The 22,107-nt window shown below is 49.3% G+C and overlaps 2 protein-coding genes across 3 annotated transcripts; one reads left to right on the forward strand and one right to left on the reverse strand.

Moving 5' to 3' along the window:
- Positions 1 to 536: 536 nt before the first annotated feature.
- On the forward strand, positions 537 to 9,805 carry Nutm1 (NUT midline carcinoma family member 1). The gene is made up of 7 exons (XM_047541522.1): positions 537 to 567; positions 2,542 to 3,253; positions 5,043 to 5,171; positions 6,302 to 6,441; positions 6,956 to 7,233; positions 7,453 to 7,569; positions 7,892 to 9,805. Exons 1-7 carry the CDS (start codon positions 549 to 551, stop codon positions 9,803 to 9,805), a joined length of 3,309 nt encoding a protein of 1,102 aa, XP_047397478.1. The 5' UTR covers positions 537 to 548.
- Positions 7,062 to 18,990, reverse strand: Lpcat4 (lysophosphatidylcholine acyltransferase 4). 2 transcript variants are annotated; one of them, XM_047541523.1, is made up of 14 exons: positions 18,346 to 18,990; positions 16,966 to 17,108; positions 16,424 to 16,644; positions 15,977 to 16,089; positions 15,816 to 15,876; positions 15,486 to 15,544; positions 15,256 to 15,290; positions 14,683 to 14,737; positions 14,477 to 14,559; positions 14,094 to 14,219; positions 13,537 to 13,669; positions 12,119 to 12,217; positions 11,625 to 11,781; positions 7,062 to 11,315 (listed from the first exon to the last, which is right to left on the reverse strand). In XM_047541523.1, exons 1-14 carry the CDS (start codon positions 18,457 to 18,459, stop codon positions 11,140 to 11,142), a joined length of 1,575 nt encoding a protein of 524 aa, XP_047397479.1. In that variant the 5' UTR covers positions 18,460 to 18,990; the 3' UTR covers positions 7,062 to 11,139. The 2 variants fall into 2 exon arrangements, with proteins under 2 accessions (XP_047397479.1, XP_047397480.1); XM_047541524.1 differs by lacking the exon at positions 18,346 to 18,990 and adding an exon at positions 17,139 to 18,322 and having other exon boundaries at positions 16,966 to 17,014.
- Positions 18,991 to 22,107: the final 3,117 nt, after the last annotated feature.

Consider the following 22,107-nt stretch of genomic DNA (forward strand, 5'->3'; position numbering starts at 1 on the left):
GATTCTAATTTCAAACATTTGGTACCCTTGATCCTTTAATTTTCAGAGTAAGTGCTCTGAATTGGTTGAGAAAATATAGCCATCCTTGTATTAAGCCAAGGGTTTACCCCAACCTGCTATTAATAGGAAATCAATTACAGAACTGAGTGGGATTGAAGGGCACAGAATTAGATATGTTGGTGAAGAATTGAAGTACATGCAACCAAAAGGTAAAAGTGCACTACCTTTGGCATCCGAGAAGGGATTTTACAAATTGCCCTAAAGAGGTACATATCAATTATGTTGCCAATTCTAGTTTGGAGGGAGCTCCTATTTTTTGCTACTCACTAGAACCCTTTGTGGATTATCTCCCTGCCCCCACCCACTACTCCCTCCCCTTCCCCCACTGCAGAATGCTTGAGTCCTAGGTTCTAGTTCTGTTTTGATCCAATCTTTGCCCTCCCTTCCTTGGATACCTGTGTATCTGCTGGAGCCAGTTACTTTCTGGGACCTGGACCTGTCTCATTCTGGAGGCTTCTAGACAGCCACAGTTAGTGCCCAAATCTGAGATGATGGCTTCAGATGGAGGTAAGTTTCACGTGGTGGGGGAGGGTCCCTACCATCTGCTAACATCCTTGGGTATTCAAAATTTGCCCTTTCACCTGGGGACCAGCTCTTTGGGCTGATCTGAAGCTACATGAGATACTAACACCTCCCCATCCTCACTGCCACCAAAGGGATCACTCACACTTGGGGAAGCTGGGGTAGGAGATTTTGCCATTAAGACTAGGGACTGAGGAAGGAAGAGGTCCTCCTTGGAGTTGAGTCAAGGCTCCTCAGAGGAAAGGTTCTGAGTATAGAGAATGAATGGCAGTTAACCGCTTGATTCTCTGGAAGAGGGACCACTTCAACAAGTATTTGTGTGGAGTCATGTGTAAGTAGCATTGGCACAGACAAGGTCCGAGGGGAAGGCCAAAGTTTTGTATCTTTAGGCAACTGGAGTCTACTCTAGGGTTTTACCTTGAGAGAATGGAACTAGGGCCTCTCTTTATGTCATGAGGGGAAGTGGGATAATCGGAGTGGGAGTAGGATGTGTGTGTGTGGGAATTAGGGCAGGGAGGATTAGCCAGAAAACTGTTCAGTGGGGTTATCCATTGTAGGGACACGTCCTTCTGAAAATGAGGCTGAAAGATATATAACTGCCTCTCCTGAGAACCTCACAGTTCCCTCCAGCCCCAGAGGGGGCTTCTCTTTCAGCTCAGGGCTCAGTATTTCTTGATTTGTCAGGGCCAGGGGAGGTGGGTCACTTCAGCCATGCTGAAAGCTGGGGCTTCTCTGAGATACTCTCAGTGTGTCTACCTCTGTGGACCTCGGGACTTACACCCATTTCATTGTGTTCAGTACATCATGGCAGATCCTGGCCTCCTGCCTATGGCTGAGATGAGTTTGAATTTGAGTATGCTCATACTCCATGTCTCCTTCATGATCAGGAAGCAGAAGCACAGTGTTGTTGGTTTGTTGTTGGAATATTCTTTGTAAGAAGGGGAGGAGAGTAGCATGAAATTAGACTGTTTATGTTGTATTATTATTTATTATTAAAAGTTCTGGAAGACATAGGTCATATTAATTCAGTACATGTTTATGTGCTTATCCCTGGTTTCCTTGACTAGAATCCACATCTCCTCCTCTGTAGGACCTGTGTTCTATACTTCATTGTCCTTTCCTTAGAACGAACTCAATACCTTGTCTCTAGTGCGCCCCAAATTTCTGATATCAGGAGCTCTAAGTAGAAGACCTACAGATAGTCTACATCACCATATTTTAACGTGTCCAGCATATTACTTAAACAACTCTGGAAACCTTCTTCCCCCCACTGCCCTCCCCTCTCCATTTCCTGGTTCTTATCTAATCCTCTCTAGTTATCCCTGACGGTTATGTAATGAAATTTCTGGGAACCAAACATCCAATCTACACATCCCCCTCTGGGAACTACACTTCCATAGAGCAGCTGGGAGCAGGAGGTTTGAATGTCTTGTTTGGAGTTGGTGGGAATGGTAGACGTACATGTATGCTGGGTGGGATGAACTGTAGGACCTGAGCTTTGTGAGTCCTAGAGTCATTGCTCCTTGTCATAGATTGCATCTTTCTTCTGTTGCTTTAGATTAGGAAAGGAAGGCGAGGAGGTTATAAGGAACATCAGGAAAAGGACAAGGAGAGAGTTTGGACCAATAATCTTTTTGGAACCACCTCCTTCTTAAGGGCTCTGTGAGAAGAGAGAAATCACTTGGGGAAACAAGTGATTTTGAGAGGCAGACTATAAAAGTTCTCCATCCATATCCCTTCCTTCACCTGTTGAGAATCAATGCTCTGATTCGTGTGTGTGTGTGTGTGGGGGGGTGCTGGAGATTGAACCCAGAGTCTCATGCATGCTAAGCAAATGGCACTACCACGGAGCCACATCTCCAGCAGTGCTATGATTCTTATTCTTCAGGGGTTCTCAGATGGCCTAACTTCTGGCCTTCTTTCTCCTACTTCACTCGCTCTTTTTCTTTGTCTCAACAGCATCTCCACTTCCGGGACCGGATGTGACTCTGAAACCTGGTGCTGCCCTATCTTCTTTCACTGCACTTCCCTTTCCCCCACCTGCTCCTGGCCCGCCAGACCAGCCACTCTGGGAGCCATCTCCACAGCCCTCCCTGACTTCCGCATTCTCTCCAGGCAACCCTCTGGTGCTCTCTGCTTTCCCCAGCCCACTGTTGATGACTGGAGAAGCCAACCCTGGCCCTAGTGGGGCTGGGGTTGGGGCTGGGAAGGTCATTGTCAAAGTCAAGGCAGAAGGGGGACCAGCTGAACCCTCTCAAACTCAGAACTTCATCTTCACTCAGACAGCCCTGAGTTGGATTGCCTCGGGTACTCCCTGTGGGAGCGCTGAGGGTCCTCCTGCTCAGTACATTACAGCTTCTAATATGAAGACCATCCTGCCCACTGAGGCTGTTGGGGTGAACCAGGAGGGCCCCCCAGGCCTTCCTTCTCAGGCTCCACCACCAGCTGCCCAACTGGCTCCCATTGTGCCTCCAGAAAAGGCTTGGCCAGGGCCTCAAGGGGCAATCGGGGAAGGAGGTTGTGTAGCCACCCAGAAACCCTCGCTGGGTGACCTCGCCTATACTTCCAAGGGCGTTTATGAGAACTTCCGTCGCTGGCAGCGCTACAAGGCCTTGGCCCGGAGGCATGTATCCCAAAGTCCTGATGTAGAAGCTCTTTCCTGCTTTCTTATGTAAGTGGGGAGACCTGAGATTAATTATCCTAGGGCTCTTAAATAAGGAGAACTTTGGGATGAACATAGGGGGTTAGGCTAGAGGGCAGGTCGTGAGAGTGAGGAGATGCTTTGAGAAGGAAACACACACAATAATAATCAGCCTCTTTACCCTCTTACCAGTTTACAAGAAACTTTCAGGTGTCTTCTTTCAAGTGCGTTCAGGCAAGCATTTTTGTGGTAATCCTCAGCGTGGAGATGTGTTTCCTGTCCAGAAAGCCTGGAGCTTAGGTCTCTTATTCCAAGTGTCAGGGTCCTCTGGGTCTGTCTCACTGCCCTCCAACATTGAGTTGAACTGTACAAACCAGCCAGGATGAGGAGTGCTCTGCCAGGCAAAGGAATCCTGTGTGTGTCACTCCCCCATCATACCACTATACTCAGAAGTCAAGTCGAAATAGGACATGGGATTGCTAGGCTTCACCAGGCACTCGATTTGTGATCCTGGGCAGGACATTTTACACCTTTGCCCTCAGTTTTCTCATCTAAATAGGGGATAATTGTATCTACCTCTCAGAAGGTTGCTGAGAAGATGAAAAGTGCTTGGCCTGGCATAGAGAGAGTGTCTTTAGATAGTAACTATTTTATTATTATTATAAAAAGGCAATCTAAAAGTGCTCACAAAAGACCAAAATGTCCTTGCTTAAGAGTGAATGTATGTTTGGCCAAGGAACCTGGGGTCATATGCTGGTTTGTTTATAAAGCAGTCCATTAGTCATCTGGGGAATTTTCACTCCTTCCCAACCAGACTGTGTCTCTCTCAATTTATGCAAACCACTCTATAACACATACCCCATCTTATTGGACTTTGAACAAATGTACGGTTACTCTTGCAGTGGCATAACTCCTAAAAGAATCTCTCCCTTCACCTTGGAGTCCTAAATAAACTATTTTACTGATTTCCTGCTATTCAAAATAGCTCAGAGTTCTCTCTTGGTAGCTACCAGGCTGAATTTCTAAATCTTGAGTCATTTTGGGTTTTCAAGGTTTGCTTGTGGTCCAGTCACTTTTGGTTTTAGCCGAGTTCTGCTCTCCATGTTCAGGGACCCTGGGCAGGTTCTCCTGCCAAGTGCAGTCCAGACCCTCTACAACAGTCACCTGGGAAGCTGGTTAAATGCTCAGTTCTGGGATCATGCAATCCATGTTAACAAGTTTCCTTAGGTGGCTGAGGCACAGTAATATTTGGAGGACTCAAAGGGCAACCAGAGAGGCAGAGATGAAACCCCTACTTTAGTCGTGACTCTCACTCTCTTCTGGATCAGAAAGGGCTCAGGAACCTTTCCAAAGTGAAGGTCTAATATTTATTGGAAGGTCTGAGGTTGTATCCTGGAGACAAAGGCTGAAAAAACAATGAATAAAGATACCACACATCCTTTAGGTGGAGATTCATTTCGGTTAGTGACTGTCTTTCAAAATGCAAGAGACACTGGACAGGGAGAGTTAAGCATACTATATAGTGAGTATTCTTCATTTAGAAACAGAGATGTTTCTTATGTTTCGTTGAAGAGACAGCACTGTGAGAATTAGGGGTGGGGAGAAGAATCGTCTGTTTGATTTTGTGTGATCTGCAAATCTCAGTGGGAAGAGAGGTGAATATGGGACTGGATGGGAGGTTGGGAGTCTGGAAGTCTCATCAGAAGTGCGACATAACAGGGCCTGAGGCTTATGCTAGATTTGATGAGGGACGGGGATGTGGATTGAGGTGAGCAGGGGACCCGCTTTTAGAATGTGACTGACCCAGTGGGGGTTTTAGCCCAGTGCTTCGCTCCCTGGCGCGACTGAAGCCCACAATGACACTGGAGGAGGGACTGCCGAGGGCTGTGCAGGAGTGGGAGCACACCAGCAACTTCGACCGGATGATCTTTTATGAGATGGCTGAAAAGTGAGTCTGACAGTCTCATTTTCTTGGCAGGGACTGTGTGGCCGAGAGTGGTGGGGTAGCGGAGGGAGGTGTGTGTCTAGGTGTGGCGATGATTATTAACAGGAGTCAGGAAGGGGGCATAGGCTAGGATAGGGCCACTTGGATCCTTGCTGCTGCTCCCTCCATCTTGATTCTGCAGTTTTTCTATCCTACTTATGTCCTCTTGAAAGCATTGCCACTCCCCGCCACCCCACCCCCAGCCCTGCCACCCAACCACAGATCTTGAGTCTGTATTGGGACCTTCACATTGAGGGTCTTAGGATGGGATTGGAGCCCAATATGTGTAAAACTTTCATGCTCAAATGACCTAGTAATGAGGTGGTGAACCCTTCTGGGTAGGTTTTCTCAACTGACCACGTCGCAAGTGGCTGTTGATATAGAACTTTGGGACTACCTTTCCTTTGGAAATAGTGGCACAGAAAATCCTTCCCTCTTCATCCCAGGGAGGGGCTAGTTCTGAAGAGTTTGGTTAGGGGGCTGGCTCTTACCATTTTCCAGGACTTCCTTGGTAAAAAAACAAAAAAAACAAAAAAACATAACTCTTAGCAGGGTGTGGTGGTGCACACCTGTAATCCCAGCAACTCCGTGGCTGAGGCAGGAGGATAGAGGGTTCAAAGCCAGCCTCAGCAGATTAGTGAGGCACTTAGCAATTCAGTAGGGGAGGTGAGGCCTTAGAGAGGGACCCATATGTGTGGTCACAGCAGACTGTTGGATAGGCCCGATTTAATTCAACAAGTAGGTACTACTGCATACAATCTGTGCAGCTGGGAGAGACAGGTATGGAAGAGAAATAAAGGCTGTTGGTCTATCCTGGAGATTTATAAGCTCTAGTTCATTCATTTCCTTAACAAACTTCCTAAGTAACCACTGTTGCTGAAGGAATGATGTAATGATATCATGAGGTTACCCCAGAAATATTACTAGGCTGCCCATGAGCAGCTTCTCCCTGGGTGACTTGACTGAGGTAGAACTTTGCCTAAATGAGGGCACTTCTTTTCTTGGCCATGCTTGGTTGCGGCCTGGTGTCTGGGTTCCTTATGGGTTGGGTCTCTTCAACACTATCTGTACCTTAGTTACCCTCTACAAAACAGGTTCATGGAATTTGAGGCAGAAGAGGAGCTGCAGATACAGAGTGCACAGCTGATGAATGGCGCTCAGGGTCTGTCTCCTGCAGCCCCTTTGAAATCTGATCCTCCAGGGCCACCAGCCCCTGAGGTTTGCCAACAGCCAGGTAAGGTTCCCCAATGCCAACAGGAGCAATGGTCCCAAGGCTTGAAGGGAGGCATACAGAAACCAGATGTGGATTAGGGAAGGCATGGCCTTTGCTTTTGCCCTCTTTGCAGGAAGTGGCATTTTATATCCCAAATGGAATGCCCCTGCAGGAGGCTGGGTTTCAGGTTGCCCTTGTCCTGAATTAGGTATTGATCTCAGTCAGGTAAACTAGTTACTCTCTCATCTAGACTATGAAGCCTGTTATACCTCATCTGCCTAAGAAATGGGGGCTGGATGAGGGCGTATCTTGGAATTTCAGGGTGTGTCCCCAATACTGACTCTCTCTCATAGTCTCTGGCTTTTAAATCTTCTCCCATGGCTGGTACTTTTTCAGGATGGTTTGATCTAGCCTGGAATCATTTCAGTGTACCCAGATTGCTGGCCATAAAAATAGAATTGGGAGGTAGAGGCCAAGGCTTCCGTGTCACTTCCCTTTCCCCTAGTGTACAACCTGTGCCACTTCCCATCTCTAGTGTACATTCCAAAGAAGGCAGCCTCCAAGGCACGGGCTCCCCGCCGGCGGCAGCGCAAACCCCAAAGGCCTCCTGTTCCTGAGGCACCCAAGGAGATTCCACCAGAAGCTGTGAAAGAGTATATTGACATCATGGAGGGGCTGGAGGGGAGTCACTTGGCCACTGGGGAGTCGGATGGAAAACAGGAGGAGCAGCAGGAGGATGAAGCCATGTATCCAGATCCAGGTCTCCTGGGCTATATTGATGAACTGTGTTCTCAGGAGATCTTTGTCTCGAAGGTGGGCTATATCGCTTTCTAGTTTCTAGGTTCTAGGAGTGGGCGTGATGGGATACCAATCATCTGGTGTTCTGCCCAAGGCAGTAGAAAGTAGGCTTTATTCTGTAACTGATGGTAGTCATGGCTGAGTGGGAGGTGGGGGCTCATGGCTTTGTCTCTGGAGCCCCTTGGCTCACAGGTTACTTGAAGGATTCACATCACTTTTCCTTCTGTTCTCCAGGTGGAGGCCGTTATTCATCCTCAATTTATGGCAGATCTGCTGTCCCCAGAACAGGAGAGGGATCCTTTAGCCTTAATGGAGGAGCTGGAGCAAGAAGAAGGACTCACTCTTTCCCAGGTAAACCTGGGAGGTAGGGAATATTAGAACAAGATGCTCTCATGATTTTGTCTAACCTTGTACTGTCTTAGAACAGCTTTAGGATTGGGTTTCTGGTGTAGAATAGGTAAGGGACTGTGAAAACACAGGCAATGAGAGTAAGGGCTCCAAGTATGGAAATAAGGCATGAAAAAGTGGGAAGAGCTGCAGTATGTCTTTGATACCATCACTTGAGCCACATGCTTTTCTTCCCTGTTCTGCCCAAATACCATCTCCAACCACCCACTCAGCCACCTCTTCTCACAACCATGTATAGAACTGGTATTTGTCCATTCTCTTCCAGCTGGTCCAGAAGCGACTCTCGGCCTTGGAACAGGAGGATGCGGAGGCGCCTCCAAATTGCAGTGCAGCTCAGTTGGTCTCAAGTCATCCTGTTTCTGATCAGGATGAAGGAGGGGGTGGGAGGCCTCAGCTCTCACCTGGGCCTCAAGGGGCTGGGGGCACTGTTTGCCTTGGAAAGGCTGCTTCTTCAGGAAAGCAGGCAAGAGAAATGCATGGTGGGCAGCAGCGAGCTCTGGATGGTCTAAGAGGTTTGCGCAGGGAGGGGAACACTCTGCCATCCTCTAGTAATTGGGACCTTCACGTGGAACTTGGGGCTTCACAGGGAACTCAGGCACTCTTGGGTATGGAGAGAAAAGGGTCTAGGAAGGTCATAAACCAGCTGTCACCACATCAGGAGGGTCATCAGGGAGGTGCTGGGTCTCCTGGACACTGCCTGGTGACTGATAGGACTTCAGAGGCTTTACCCCTTTGCTGGCAGGAAGGCCCCCAGCCCAAGAATGCTCCCAATTTGGATGCTGAACTTGAAAAGCCAGCTCCTCTACAAGGACAGGAGTTAGAAAAGCAGGACCTGGGGCTGCAGACAGAACAGATGGGGGAACTTGAAGTGCTTCCTCAAGGGGCAAAGCCTTTAGCAACACCCCAGGAAGGCTTCTCAGGAGCCTTGTGCAGAGATGACAGAGGTCCTCCCATGGCTCAGAACTGTGATCAGGAATCTTCCCCTGGAGCAGTTGGGGACAGGGACAGGACCTCTCTCAGCCAAGGACTTTGGCTGAGTAGTGAGATGGTTGCTGTAGGCTTGGAGTTGCCCTTACAAATTGAAGAAGTCATAGAGAGCTTCAAAGATGGGGAATGTGTAACTGAGCACCAGGCCCTGGGCTCGAGGAATAGCATTTCTCTGGGTCCTGCAGAAACCACAGTGCCTGGGGATACAGGGAGCAGTGTGGTTCCCTGTGGAGAGACAGATGCCAGCTTGCCAGTACCTCTGAGAGCCAACAGCCCAGCTTTGGGACCAAAAGAAAAGAGAGAACAGATCCCTGAGACCATACAGGATCCCAGTGATCTCTGGGCTGAAGGTTGTTCTCCACTGCTGGAGAGCAGAGTTGGTACCTCCACAATGGGGTCTCCCAAAGAAACCCCATTGCCTGCAAGCCAAGGCAATCCCATTATCCTAGGGACCCAGGATGCTTCCTCTTTCCCGGAGGGTGGCCAAGAGGCAGGGAGCAGAGGCAATCTCTTTTCTCCTCTGTTGAAAACCATAGAACATGAAAACATACTAGACGGTAGAGATAACTGTGGCCTCCAACTAGGCGTTAGCAAAGATACTTGTCCTACAAATTTTACTTCTGATGATCCTCAAGGAGGGAGCAGGGAAGATAAGGGTTTGTCTAAGCCAAAAGACCTTGTTCCTTTACAAAGCAATCAAGAGGCCTTGACACTGAGGACCCCCAAATCAACATCTCCTCACCAGGGCCTTCGGAGCTCTTCCCCTAGATGGGGAACCAAGGATGCTTCAGTCCTGAGAGAAACCTCTCCTATGAGTAAAACACACACCTCAGATGTGACCAAAGGAGGGGAGGAGGAGGAGGGGGGAGATGAGGAAGATGAGGGGCTCTCCAACTTTGCCTACCTCTTGGCCTCAAAACTTAGCCTATCTCCGAGGGGGCCTCCCCTTAGTCCTTGCCAAACCTCAGGAGGTCGGGCCGTTCAGAGAGCATCCCACCCCTCCACTGAGGAAAGAGGTCTTAGTCAAGCTCCATACCCTGTCAAGTCTGGGAAGCGAGCTGTAGTTGGAGGTCCAGCCCCTGCTGAAAAGAGACCCCTGGCTCTGGGAACTGTGCGACCCTCACAGCCTCGTAAAAGGCGGCGTGACAGTTTTGTCACAGGCAGAAGGAAGAAACGACGTCGTAGCCAGTAGGAAGCAGAGGGACCATTCTGCCCCACCTGCCAGTCGCAGAGGTGGCACCCCAGAGTAGATTTCACTGCTGCTGTACACAGTGGAGAATCAGCCTCAGCCCAATGCCATTTTGTTCTGCAAAAGGGGTTGATGAGCCTGGGGTGGGAGGTCAGACTGGCCAGGTTGCAGAAAGTTCCCTAAGTGGGAAAGACCTTTGGAAGGAGTTGTATGGAAAAAAATAAAATAAAGCTTTTGTTGGAGAATGCTCTCAATGTGCCCTTCTTCTGTATGAACACCTTTGCTGCTAGATAGGGCAAGATGCTGTGAAAATAGGGAGGGGTAGTTCCAGAGTCTATGAATCCAGGTACTTTACCCTGCCTCCCCGCTAACTTGGCTCCCTGCAGCTTCTTCTTGGCAACAGACTTTTAGGTTGTGATAGGGGCCCCAAAGTAGAGTTTTCCAACGACCACTTTATTTGTTCCCTCTTCACAAACCTGGACTTGGCATCAAAAGGGCTTTTCTGGATATTCCATTGTCATTTACCTTTCCTTAAGTTTAGATGCTTTTTTGTGTGTTAGATCTCTAGGACAGATATCTGATTTCCTAAATGTAATTAATTTTCTTTATTTGTATCCAGGGGCTCTTTTCTCTTCCTTGAAGAGAGGCTGGACAGAAAGGACTGAAGCGTCCTCAGCTCATCCCTGTGGCAGGGAAACCAAACCATGTGGTTGGTCTGCCCTGTAACTGGGAGGCTGCTTCCTTACTGACACAGCTCTCTGCTCCCACTATGGGTGATGGAATCAAGTCTCAGTAGGATTATTAAATATGGAATGGTAGGTAGTAAGCTATTTTAATCTTTAATGAGGACAGAACAAGAGGGAATGGGCTGAAAAGAGGTTCATGAATTAGTTCATTAAAATGTGCGTATTTAGGAGGTGATAATAATAAGGGAGGGTATGCAATCTCTTTGTATAATTTCTGTACAGGAAAGAGCCCTGTCTGGAAGTGAGAATACTCCTTCAGCTATGGCTAAGAGGTCTGACCTTTGGAACCTTCTGGATCTCCCAATGGGCATCCTGTAACCATCCTTTTCCTTCCCAACTAATAATACCATCCATGTGACTAAGCTTCACTTTTTTTTTAATAGATATAGATTTATATTTATATATAAAATAGTTTCTTACAAAAAAACCCAACCAAACAAAAAATTAAGATCAACTTAAAAAAACAACAACAACAACCAAAATCAAACAGGAGCAGAGATGGGGTTGAGGCATAGGGTAAATCCCTGGCACTGCCCTGAGTCTGCGGGGCTGGATTTGAGCTGAGAAAGAAGGGGCGGAAAACTGAGGCGCTCAGTCACCCTTCTGCTTGGGTGCTTGCATGGTCCCATTGGCCAGAGCAGTGGGGCTGCCTGGGGAGGTGGCATTTGGTGTCTGGGAGGTGCCTCGAGAGGTGTGTGGGGGGCGCAAGTAGGTGCTGAAGAGCTTCCCATAGAGTGGGTCATGGAGGGAGAAGTTCTGGAACTGACCTGGACAAATAAGAGTGAGATGGGGAAAAGTCAAAAGACCCAAGAATGAGAAGAGGATGCCCCTGCAATTTACTCAGAACCAAGATGTCCTGCCCTTCTTCTCTCTGTTTAACATCTCAAATCCAGGTTTTTGTCTGCTCTTCCCCTCCAGCCTGTTCCTCCCAGTCTCAGCTCAAGACAGAGGTTTTATCCCCAACACCAGCCGATAACGTTTGTTCCCTCCGACCCGTGCTTTCTTGCTTTCTTCTCTAAATCCCTGGTACTGATGATGCCTGAGTGCCTGGGCAGGCCAAGAAGGTAGTGACTCACAGAGGGAGAGGCCCTGGCTGGGTGCCTCCTGGCACAGCTCAGCATGCAAAGTTGTGGCAGCAGGGCGAGGTGAACCCAGCAGCAGGTGCAGGATGGTGCTGAAGCCATCTCTGTATAGCAGGCGGCCAGGCCCCTCTGCCTGCTCTTCAGCAAAGAGCTTGGGAAAGAAAGGGATGCAAGTCAAGTTCTGTCCCAAAGCCACTGACTCATCTTGCCCCACACGTCTGCCCAATACACTCCTCTTCAAAAAGCACTGTGCATAGGCCCCCTCTGACCTTATGGACCTTTCTGCAGAATTGTAAACTCTAGTTTCTGTCCTCTTCTTGTTCCCAGCTAGACCTCAACACAAACACCAGGGCTCTGTAGCTTTGGGAAGTGTGGCATGGGGTAGCACACCAAGTGCCTACCATCTAGAGGCTATTGGGAATAGTGTACAACACAGGCCTCCTGGTATGGGTGAGCATAGCCACAAGTGCCCTCCACTTCCCAGGTACCTCAAAGGCTAGGCGAGTCAGCTCCTCCAGGTTCCTGCCCCCATCCAGAGCTGCTAGTGCAAGAGCCACATCTCGGAAGTCCACCAAACCCTTGGCATCCTGGAAAGAGAAACCAGGGTGATGCAGGGCATGCTCCCTCCTGTTGTCTGGATTTGGACTCCTCCCTCTCCTAAGCAGGCATGGTTGTGAAGCCTGTGAGAGCTCTAAACTCTGCAGGATCCCTGATAGTCCCCTCAGGTCACAAGCTTTCTCAATCTATCCTAAGTCACCTGGTGATAAAGCTCTCCCATGAAGAGATGTCCTAGGAATGTTAGGGAATCCCTCTGGAATGCCAAAGTTACCATCAAGTATCTGACATACCAAGAGGGCACTCCTGGCCCCCAAGCTGGACAAACTGGTTCTCTTCTCTGACTCAGCCTATGTGGGAGAACTGGTCTCACAGATTGAAAGGGGACTGCTGGCCTAATTTCTCACAAAAAAAAACCCAAGTGGGATGCCTGCTGTACCAGTTCTATAAGGGAACCATGTACACTGCTCCTTTCAGGAACACACGGTGCTTCAAACTAAGGAATCTACAAACTTGGTCACTCTCTGTCCCTTCAGAGAATGTTGAGATCTATAGTCTATGTCTTAAATAAAAAAAGAGCTCCTTAGGACTATTGTTGTTCATAAACATTAAGAATCTTCTAAAATTATAATCTGACAGGGAAACCGGGTTATATACCAAGGAAATACACGATCTGCCAAGATTCTTGAGACTATCCCAGAATCTCGTAGAGAAGCCACAGATTATTTGAAAAAATCTGCCTGAGAATCGAAAATACTCCTGGTCTCAAATTCTCCACTGTCTAACCTATCCAGAGGTGAAGACCCTCACCCAGTGCCCCACATGGTCATATGATGCCCCATCTCTGCCAATCTCTAAAGTAGCTTCAGAAATTGATGAACCTCACTCATGGTTTCTTTTCCCCTTTGTTCCTCCTGACATAATTAAAATGCTACTCTTATGCAGGGTGTGGTGGCACACACCTGTAATTCCAGTTGGGAAGCTGAGGCAAAAGGATTACAAGTTTGAGGCCAGCCTCAGCAACTTAAGAGAGGCCTTAAGCATCTTAGCAAGCCCTGTCTCAAAATAAAAATTAAAAAGGGCTAGGGATGTGGCTCAGTGGGCTCAATCCCCGGTACCAACAACAACAACAAATCACTGCTCTTCCATGCACTGGATACTCAACAAAAAAATTAACTTTCCAGTGGATCCTGGAAGATAGTCATCTATCAAAGGCAGTCAGAATACCCAATGCAGACTCCCAACTGGGCCTCCTACTAACATGGCCAGTAGGATATCACCTCTAATGCGTGAGCAAGTCAGCCTGGAGAGCAAGCCCTGGCTTCTGCCCTTTGCACTGTAGCTCCTTTACCTGCTGGAAGTAGCTGAAGGCACCAGCCACTGTCTGAGGGTCCGAGAGCTGTAGCTGCCTTGCAAACTCTTCCTGGCCAATCATTCGACTCCGGCTTGGCTCTGCCCCAGTGTCCACACGGCCAGGGGACAGCCTACAATAGAATTGTTGAAGGCAGAGCTGACTCAGTTTCTTTCTGGAAATACTGTGCAGTAGCACCTTGGCCCCAGCACCACACATTCTCCCAGCATAGGTTCAGCTGCTGGATTTTTCTTTCCCCCTGGTGCAAGGAATTGAACCTAGGGCCTCTACCACTGAGCTACAGCCCTAGTTCTTCAGCTACTGTTTTTCTAAGATACACTGATCCAATCCCTTGAAAGTCCTTGCTTTTCTTACCTACTAGAAGGTATCCTGTTTCTCCTCCCTACTTCCTATTATTCCTTTTACTTAGCTTAAGAAGCTCCTCTACCGTCCCACTTTTTTTTCTTTTTAAGACTTTCCTTCCTCTCTCCCACTTCTCCCCTTTCTTTTTATTTTCTGTTTGTGATGCTTGTACCTTCATCTTCAAAGTCACTTACCCAGCCTTCCGAAGCACCTTTCCCAGTTCCCAGAGCTGTGGCTCCAATGCCACCTTCAGACGGCCCACCACAATCACAGGCAAGCTCCCTACAAACTCACATTCGGTGGCTGGAATGCCCAGGGCCCTACAGGATGAAGAGGGATGGAGCAGAGAGGGAAGGAGGAAGCAGAAGACATTCTGAGGGCTCATTACTGACTCTGGCCTGCTGACCCAGGAGAGGTCAAGCTCCTTCATCTTTCCCTTCCTCAGTCTCAGCTGTGCAATAACTCTTCCCCTTGCCAGCCCCCTTATCTTTGCCTCAAAACCTCCCCACTTCCCCTCCTCCCTGACGTTCCTTTTCCCTGGGTATCTGCTCCAGGAAATACTTTGTGGAACACTCACTGTGCCATGACCCTCTGGACATTGTTGGCATAGAGGGTGGGGTCCCTGCTCTCCTCAAGGCTGGGCTGATACACAGGGAGGAACTGAAACAGACATGCACAATTCTTAGCAGGACCTCAAATGGAGGGGTGACCATTCCCACTCTTTTCCCAAGGCTTTCAGAGTCTGTGATGCCCTTTCTCCCACCCCACCCACTGGGTTCATACCTCCACATCCACGATGCTGCAGGGCTGAGAGGCTGTGAGCCAGAGAACTTTGAGTCTAGGAAAAGAGAGACCACCATGCTCACACATCTCCAACTATGGGCTCCTCCTACCCTGAGGACGGGAAAGTTCTATCCAAGGATATAAATCAAAATGAACCCCTAGCTACACAGTCAGCTGGGTGAATGTGCATTGAGACAGAAAAGAAAAGGTCCAGGAAGGTGGCTGGGAAAGAGAGAAGAGCTGCAGGGATGTGTCAGAGGAAGAACTGTAGGCAAGATGGAGTTTGGGTAACAGAGGAAAAAGGCAAGAAGCATGGCTGGTGGTGGTGTCCTAGGGGACAACTAAGGAAGGAGATCACTTAAAAACAGAAAAGTGAAGAGCTGTAATCACAGCAGGACTGATGCAGGTGGGACAGGTGAACACACAGCCAGATCATACAAAGGTCAGAGGGAAAAGGGAAGCGGCCTTTCCTCCTCTAGCTTTCCCAGTCCTAGAATGAAAAGGCCAGAGTAGACAGCCCAGGAATAGACAGACCCCGCTCCCCACCCTTACCCCAGGAACACCAGAACTCACACTCCAGGCCCCCTCCACGCCCAGCTGGTGGTGTCCTATGGGAGAAGCAGAGGTGGGGGCAGAACATTACTTTTCTTTCCTAGAACTGGCCAGTCTTCTTTGACTTGGCCCCAACTCTGCCTCCAGCCCCATCCCCAGATGCACATCCCCACATGGCCCAGTGGTTTTCACTTATTCCCATCAGGGTAGATTCACGTTCCCCTTCCACCCTTCCTTGGACTAAGACTCACCATACTGTTGGGGTAGCGGATGAGGACAGGCTGCACAGGCACCCCTGCGATGAAGGCTCCTAAATCCCAATACCACCCCCACCCCCAGGGACAGAGGTTAGTGCATGAGATAGCATGAGGTGTTGGGGTCTGGGACAGTTCCCAAATGAGACCTGGCCCTGCTCCCTTCATTTGCAATTTTCTGACTCCTCAACTTGTCATCATTAGCTAAGCGGATCCCTGTCCCCCTTTCCCCCAGCCCTCCCCACCCTTCTGCTTCGCAGGTTATTCCTCCCCCAAACTGGGGTTCATTTTCCCCACTGCCTTACCACCCACTGTCATTTTATTCACCTGGCTTGAACTTAAGCAAAGCCTTCTTGTTAGAACAGGTGCCTTCCGGAAAGAATAGCACCTGGGGGAAAACACAAAAGAGCAGAATGAGGTGGGGAGGAAAGGAAAGCCTCTTCAGAGCACAGAGAAATGGAGGAGAGGGTCTGAAGACCCTTACCCACCTGGGGCCACTTGCCTCCTGAGGTGGCCCGCCTTCGGACCTCCTCCACTACTCTGCGGCGAGAAGCTGGGTCATGCCGGGACACTAGGATGGCTTGGTTGAATCGAAGAAGGGCTGAGGGTGGGAAAGGATAGCTGGAGGAGTCATTTGGTCCCTACCCCGGGGCAATGACACCTGCAGCCTCCATTTCCTCACAGTATGAGATGTTCCTTAGTTATATCTTTGCCCTGGGCACAATTCCTTTATTGGACCTTGTTCTTTCAGAGAACTGATCAGCACTCCCTTCGACACCTTTTCTGCCCCAGTCCTGAGTCTAAAAGACTGGTGGACAAATGGTGTTGATTTACATTTCATTTGCCAACAGTCAATATCCCTTCTAATTTCTACTTCCCTACCTGTGCCCAGAGTCACCACCCCCCCCACCCTTCACTGTGTTGTGCTTTCTCACCTCCAATGACAGGCACGGAAAGGTTTTCGGCTCGGGACACAACCTTGGGCAGGTCACAAGGCAGCAGAACAATGGGGTCAAAGAAAGTGGAATGGGGGGCAGCAACAAGGACAGGGGCTTGGAGGCGAGAGGCTCTCTGGCCCCGAACACGAATCCGGAGGAAGCCCAGCAGGAAAAAGAGCAGGCGGCTCAGGCCCAGTACCCCGTTGTGGCACACAGTCCTGCCAGGGCAAGGTTGGGTATCAGCGGGGGCAACAGCTCTGACCTTCATTCACTCCCTCTTAAGGCATCTGGAAAAGCAGAGCACCCCTTTTTTCTTTCTTCAACTACTTTGGCCATAGGGTTGAAGTTTCTGGACCTTCTGGGACATGTCAGGGCATATTAGAGGTGAGGTCCTTGGTACCAGGTCTGGGCTTGGCTGACTAATCTCACCTACCCAGGCTTGATAAAATAATTTCAGAAGCCTCCCCCTCCTTTTCCAAGAGGGGGCAGAAAGGATAACAGGGAAAAGAAATAGGGTTTGGGGTTGATTCTTTACTTACTTCCTCCATCCTGTAATTGGCTCTTGAAGCTGCTCCTCAGTAAGACCTGCTACTTGAAGCCAAGCAAAGGGCCAGAGGAGAAAGAGGACGATAAAGGCCAGAAACACTCGGATGGGGGCCAGCAGTGCCCCCAGGAGGCAGAACTGCAGAGGGTGGGAGAGAATGTCACTTACGGCTGGGAGATGCTCTTTCCATGGTATCGCCTCTCCCAAAAGGATGGACCCAGGAGCAGAAAGCCATCACCCTTTGCAGGTGAGGGGCTGTGTGGGAACCAGAGAGGGGACTGGGTTCCCAGTGGAATGAAGATATCAGTGAGGACAAGAGGATCAAAAATTATTAGCACCAGGAGCTTCATTTTGCCATCTCTTGGTTCCCACCCCACCTATAAAGGTGAATGTCATAAAACACATCTAGCACTTGGAAAGGCTGTTAAGAGAAATTAATGAGAAAATGCATGTGACAGTGCCCAGCACTGTGCTTGATGTAGACTAGAGACAGGTCCTCCTCCCCCACACCCCTTTCCACAAATAGTTCCTATGTCAAACAGAAACCAGGTGCAGAGCTCTTTCCGCTTTCAGCCTGGGATGTAGAGGTCCACTTTTCAGGCCTCAGGTCAGTCTCCAGTACTACCCAAGAACAAAATCTTTAGTACTGGGGGATGGGGAAGAAATGTTTGGCCCCCACTCTGCAAGGTAGGGGTTGCTAGGCGCCAAGAGTGACTCCAATAGGCTGCCCTGGGGAGACAGCAGGTAAACAAACGTATCTTCTGAGTCTGACTCCGGGGAGGTGATGACGGCAGAAACCTTGGACACTTCCTCCTGAAACCAGCTCCCTGATCCCCCAGGCTGGTGTGACCCTTCACTTCCTGTAGCCAACCCCCTTTCCAGCTTCCCTGCCCCCACCGAGAGGTGCTGCAGTGCGGGGAGGGCAGAAAGAGGGGGTGTTGGAAGGGCACAGGGACGCAGTCTCTGGGCCCAGGTACGTGTCTAAGTCAGAGCCCCAGAGAATCACTCAGCAACCCCTGCCCCCACAGCCTCCAACTCCATCCTAGCTCGTCAGCCTCCGCAGGATGTAATCCGCATTCCCCAGTGTCCTCCATCTCCCCTACCCCTGGGTCCCCTACAGTGCTCCATCCTCACCTACTCAATTCTTACACACCTTCGAGCTTGTCTATCGCCCAAGCCCACATCCTCTCCAGGGCTCCTCGCCCACCCCCGGCCGCCCCCACGTGCGCACATCGGAGCTCCAGCTCCACAAGCCTCTCGGCCGGGTCCTTCCTGGATCCCCGTGCCCATCCACGGCTCCACACGGCCTCATTTTCGCATCTCCACATTTGTCCATCTCCGCGAGTCTTCCCGACGCCCCCTGCCCACACCTTACCTTAACCCTTTGGAGGCGCGAGAGATGTAACTCGTGCACGAAGGGGTTGGGGGGCGCTGGGGCTCCGGGGGTGGGATCCAGGGGGGCCCAGTCCCCCGGACTTCCCTGGCTCATGGCGGGAGAAGGTGGGAGGGTGGGCCCCGGCCCCCGCCCCGGGCCCCGCTCTGCAGAGGAGCGGCTGCTCCTGCAGCGGCAGCGGCGGCGTTCTGGCCCGGCCCCGCCTGGTGCGGGCCGCCGGGGGCGGGGAGCAGGCGGCGCGGCCCGGCCCGCTCGCGTTGTCAGGGCGCCGGCTGAGGGGCGGGGCTTGCAGCGTCCGGCGCCCCCGCTGCTCCCAGGCTCCCGCAGCCCCTCCGGCCATTGCGCCGCCGCGGCGGGCTGTCGGGTGCGGGCTGCCCTGGTCCCGGCTCTCCGGCAGTTGCTCCCTAAAGACCTGGTCGCCGATTCCCTGTGGGCTACCGGCTTGGAGCTGGAGTGGGGCCGCGAGGTGGGCGCGCCGCTGAGATCGTCTTCGTCCCCGCCTGGGTAGAGCGGTCACCCTGCGAACGCGGGTCTGGGTGGCCCTGGTCTGTTGGGAATGGAGGGGCGGGAGCACAGGACGGCGAGGCGGCAGGTCCAGGAGGAGGCGGACTCTGCTCTCCCTGCTGAACTCCCTGACCTCAGCTTACTCTGGTCGGCGGTGGACCACCTTCCCTTCCCGATGGGGAGGCGCCATAGCGCGAGCCCTTGCGCTCGCTCGCTCGCCCTCTGGTGGCTGCCCTGCGCCTCGCAGCTCTCCCCGGAGCTGGCAGGGCCAGTTCACCCGCGCCCGGGCGCGTTAATCTGGGCGCCATCAGCCGGGTTGCGTTGGCCGGTGTGCCTCCGTGGAACCAGGAGAGGCGGCTGGAGGAGACAGCGGCGGTCGGTGTCTGTCTGTCTGGATCCCAGAGGACACAGTAATCCTTGTCATCACAATTCCCAAACTGCCTTAGAAAACAAACTTAAGCATCCTGGTTGTCAGACCGTGGAGGGATCAGGCACCAGGGAATTATGTGGTCTTTGAAATCCACAACCAGGAATACAAGTCAAATATGTAATACACAGAAGAAAAACGTGGCTTCTTTGCTTGGGAAAAGAAACTGCCTTCAATTTAACCTTGTCCTACTTCTGCCCAGTGGGTGGTAAAACTGAAAGATGAAAGTGACGGAAAAGGGAGAGGGGACTCATAACTGAGGGTATTTGCCTCTACTTGCTTCTTTATATCCAGTTCTGAGTTAATGGGCTCCATGAAATTTTTGGAGCCCAGGCTGAGAGGCATGAGGCTTTCTATCCTGTTGAGAACAGAGAATTGCCAGGATATTTTTGTATATAACATGGAGTAGGACAAAACCAAGCATAATTCCTGAATTTGAGAAAAAAAAAAAATCTCATCTTCTACATTCTCACCAGAAAGAAAAAAGTTCAATTTAATTAATTAATCTCCTTTGCCTTGCTTTGGGAAAAAATTTTAAGGAATAGCATGAAGTTTGGGCTTTATTCAGTAGCCAAAGAATGGTGAGAAGGGAACTCTGCTTACAAATCAGCTTCACAACTCCAAGGGATTTGAAGGGTTACAGATATATGATAGGAATAATGAGGGAGAAGGATAGGATAATAAAAGAGAGGAATACTCATGTTTTTTCTAAAACTAGGTGGAGATCATCCAGGAACTTGGGTGCGCCACTTCGTAATACTGGTCCACTGTATGCTTTGAATATAGCTCTTGCTGCTCTGCCACTGTGACTTATTTAAAAAAAAATACATATATATATATATATATATATATATATATATGTGTGTGTGTGTGTGTGTGTGCGTGTATGTGTGTGTGTGTGTGTGTGTGTGTATTTAGTTGTATATGGAAACAATGCCTTTATCTTTAATGAGGATCAAACCCAGTGTCTCACAGTGCTAGGCAAGTGCTCTACCACCGAGCTATAACTCCAGCCCCCAACTGCGACTTATTTTTTAAATAGACATGTTTTTTTCTCTTCCTCTCTTCCTGTTCCTCCCTTATATCTCCCTCTCCCTAATCTCAGAGGAAACAGGATTACCTTTCTTCCCCATCCTAGACAGAGTTATCTGTCCTTGAGCACACACATAGCACAGGAATGAAGTAATCCAGACTTAGGGGATGTCACTAAAAGGTCTCAGAAATGACTCTCTCCCAAATTAACAAGGGAATTACAACTCTGGACAGAGAACATGTGGAATATAGCCTTTGAATCACCAATCTAAAAGCCTCCTATCCCCGTGATGGACAAAATCATAGCCTCTAGGATAGGAGTTGCCTGTCCTTTGCTGGCAAAAGCTGTGTCCTCATTATTGGATTGACAATGGGGACAAGGACTGAGTTTTTGGTAACAACCTCTTTTCACTCCTTTCATGGTCGTGTTTCTGGTTATGGCAGCTGGTAGGTATCTTTAGCCTTGAAGGGTTGGGGTAGGGGGGACTGGAAGACTAGGCAAGTCTAGGTCAAGTTAGCCCTATATCATAGTTTTGGACAAAACATTTCTCAAATGCTCAACATATCTACATGCAGAGTTGGGTATACTGACCCAAAAGTTAAGGCAATGAAGGAGCAGGCACAATAAAGTCAGAAATGCCAAGTGTTTTCATCCTGTTGCAGTTGCCCATCAGTCACGGTAGGCCCAAATGAAGAATCAATGTAGCCTCAGGTCCCTGAAGCTACTGTTAGTGCCACAGCCCACATGTTAGAGGTATTACCTAAAGCAAAGCTAGTGAAAGACTAATAATGTATTATGCAGCTGTGTGACCTCCCAAATTAGTGATTTTAAGTCGATTAAGAGGACTGGGACTGTAGATCAGTGGCAGAGCACTTGCCTAGCATGTATGAGGCACTGATTTCTATCCTTTGCACTGCATAAAAATTTATAAAGTAAAGAACAAGTGAAGCTGGGCATTGTGGCACACACATGGATTCCCAGTGACATGGGAGGCTAAAGCAGGAGGATGACAAGTTTGAGGTCCTAAGCAAATTAGCAAAACCATGTCTCAAAATAAAAAAATAAAGCGTTGGGGATGTGGCTCAGTGATTAAACATGCCTGGGTTCAAATCCCTGGTACCAAAACAAAACCAAACCAAGTGAAGCTAGAAAGTTTATTTAGATTTTTGCTAACCTAACAAGGGGATGGGAGAAACAAGAGGAGAGGATTCAATGAAGACCACGAAGTACCTCTACAGGGCCAAGGTTTTATTTTGTGTTACTGGGAAGCAAACCCAGGAGTGCTCTACCACTGAGTCAAATCTCCAGCTCTCTTTTTATTTTTTATTTGGAGATAAGGCCTCATTAAGTTTCTTAGACAATTCCATAGATCTCTTTTAATTAATTAATTTTCTCAGTACTGGGGATTAACACAGGGGTGCTTTACCTCTGAGCTACATTCCCAATCCTTTTTTCAAAAAATTCTTTTATTTTGAAACAGGGTCTTTGTAAATTGCCCAGACAGGCCTTGATCTTGTGATCCTCCTGCCTCAGCCTCCTGAGTAGCTGGGAATATAGGCATGTACTACCACACCTGGCATCTTTTATCTACTATTTAAGTAAGGGCAATTTTCTGTTATCTTCTGTGTTTTCCAAAGTAGTTCCACTGCGTTTATAATTTTATTTTTTCAACTAAGGCATTTCATAGAAACCTGGTTAAACATAATTTGATTTTTATACCTTTAATATTTTATTTTTTGTTTTTATTTTTGGTACCAGGAATTTAACCCAAGAGCACTTA

The sequence above is a fragment of the Sciurus carolinensis genome, chromosome 2 (genome assembly GCF_902686445.1).
Source record: "Sciurus carolinensis chromosome 2, mSciCar1.2, whole genome shotgun sequence".
NCBI lineage: Eukaryota > Metazoa > Chordata > Mammalia > Rodentia > Sciuridae > Sciurus > Sciurus carolinensis.

What these genes read in the sequence shown, in the direction of transcription:
- Nutm1 (XM_047541522.1), top strand. An exon ending in TTTTATGAGATGGCTGAAAA is followed by an intron (nt 5,172 to 6,301) that starts GTGAGTCTGACA and finishes TCTACAAAACAG; the next exon opens with GTTCATGGAATTTGAGGCAG. An exon ending in TGAGGTTTGCCAACAGCCAG is followed by an intron (nt 6,442 to 6,955) that starts GTAAGGTTCCCC and finishes TCCCATCTCTAG; the next exon opens with TGTACATTCCAAAGAAGGCA.
- Lpcat4 (XM_047541523.1), bottom strand. Translation starts at nt 18,459, where the DNA reads ATGAGCCAGGGAAGTCCGGGGGACTGGGCCCCCCTGGATCCCACCCCC. An exon ending in CAGGAGGCAAGTGGCCCCAG is followed by an intron (nt 15,877 to 15,976) that starts GTGGGTAAGGGT and finishes GTTTTCCCCCAG; the next exon opens with GTGCTATTCTTTCCGGAAGG. An exon ending in CCTTCAGCTACTTCCAGCAG is followed by an intron (nt 12,218 to 13,536) that starts GTAAAGGAGCTA and finishes TTCTCTTTCCAG; the next exon opens with GATGCCAAGGGTTTGGTGGA.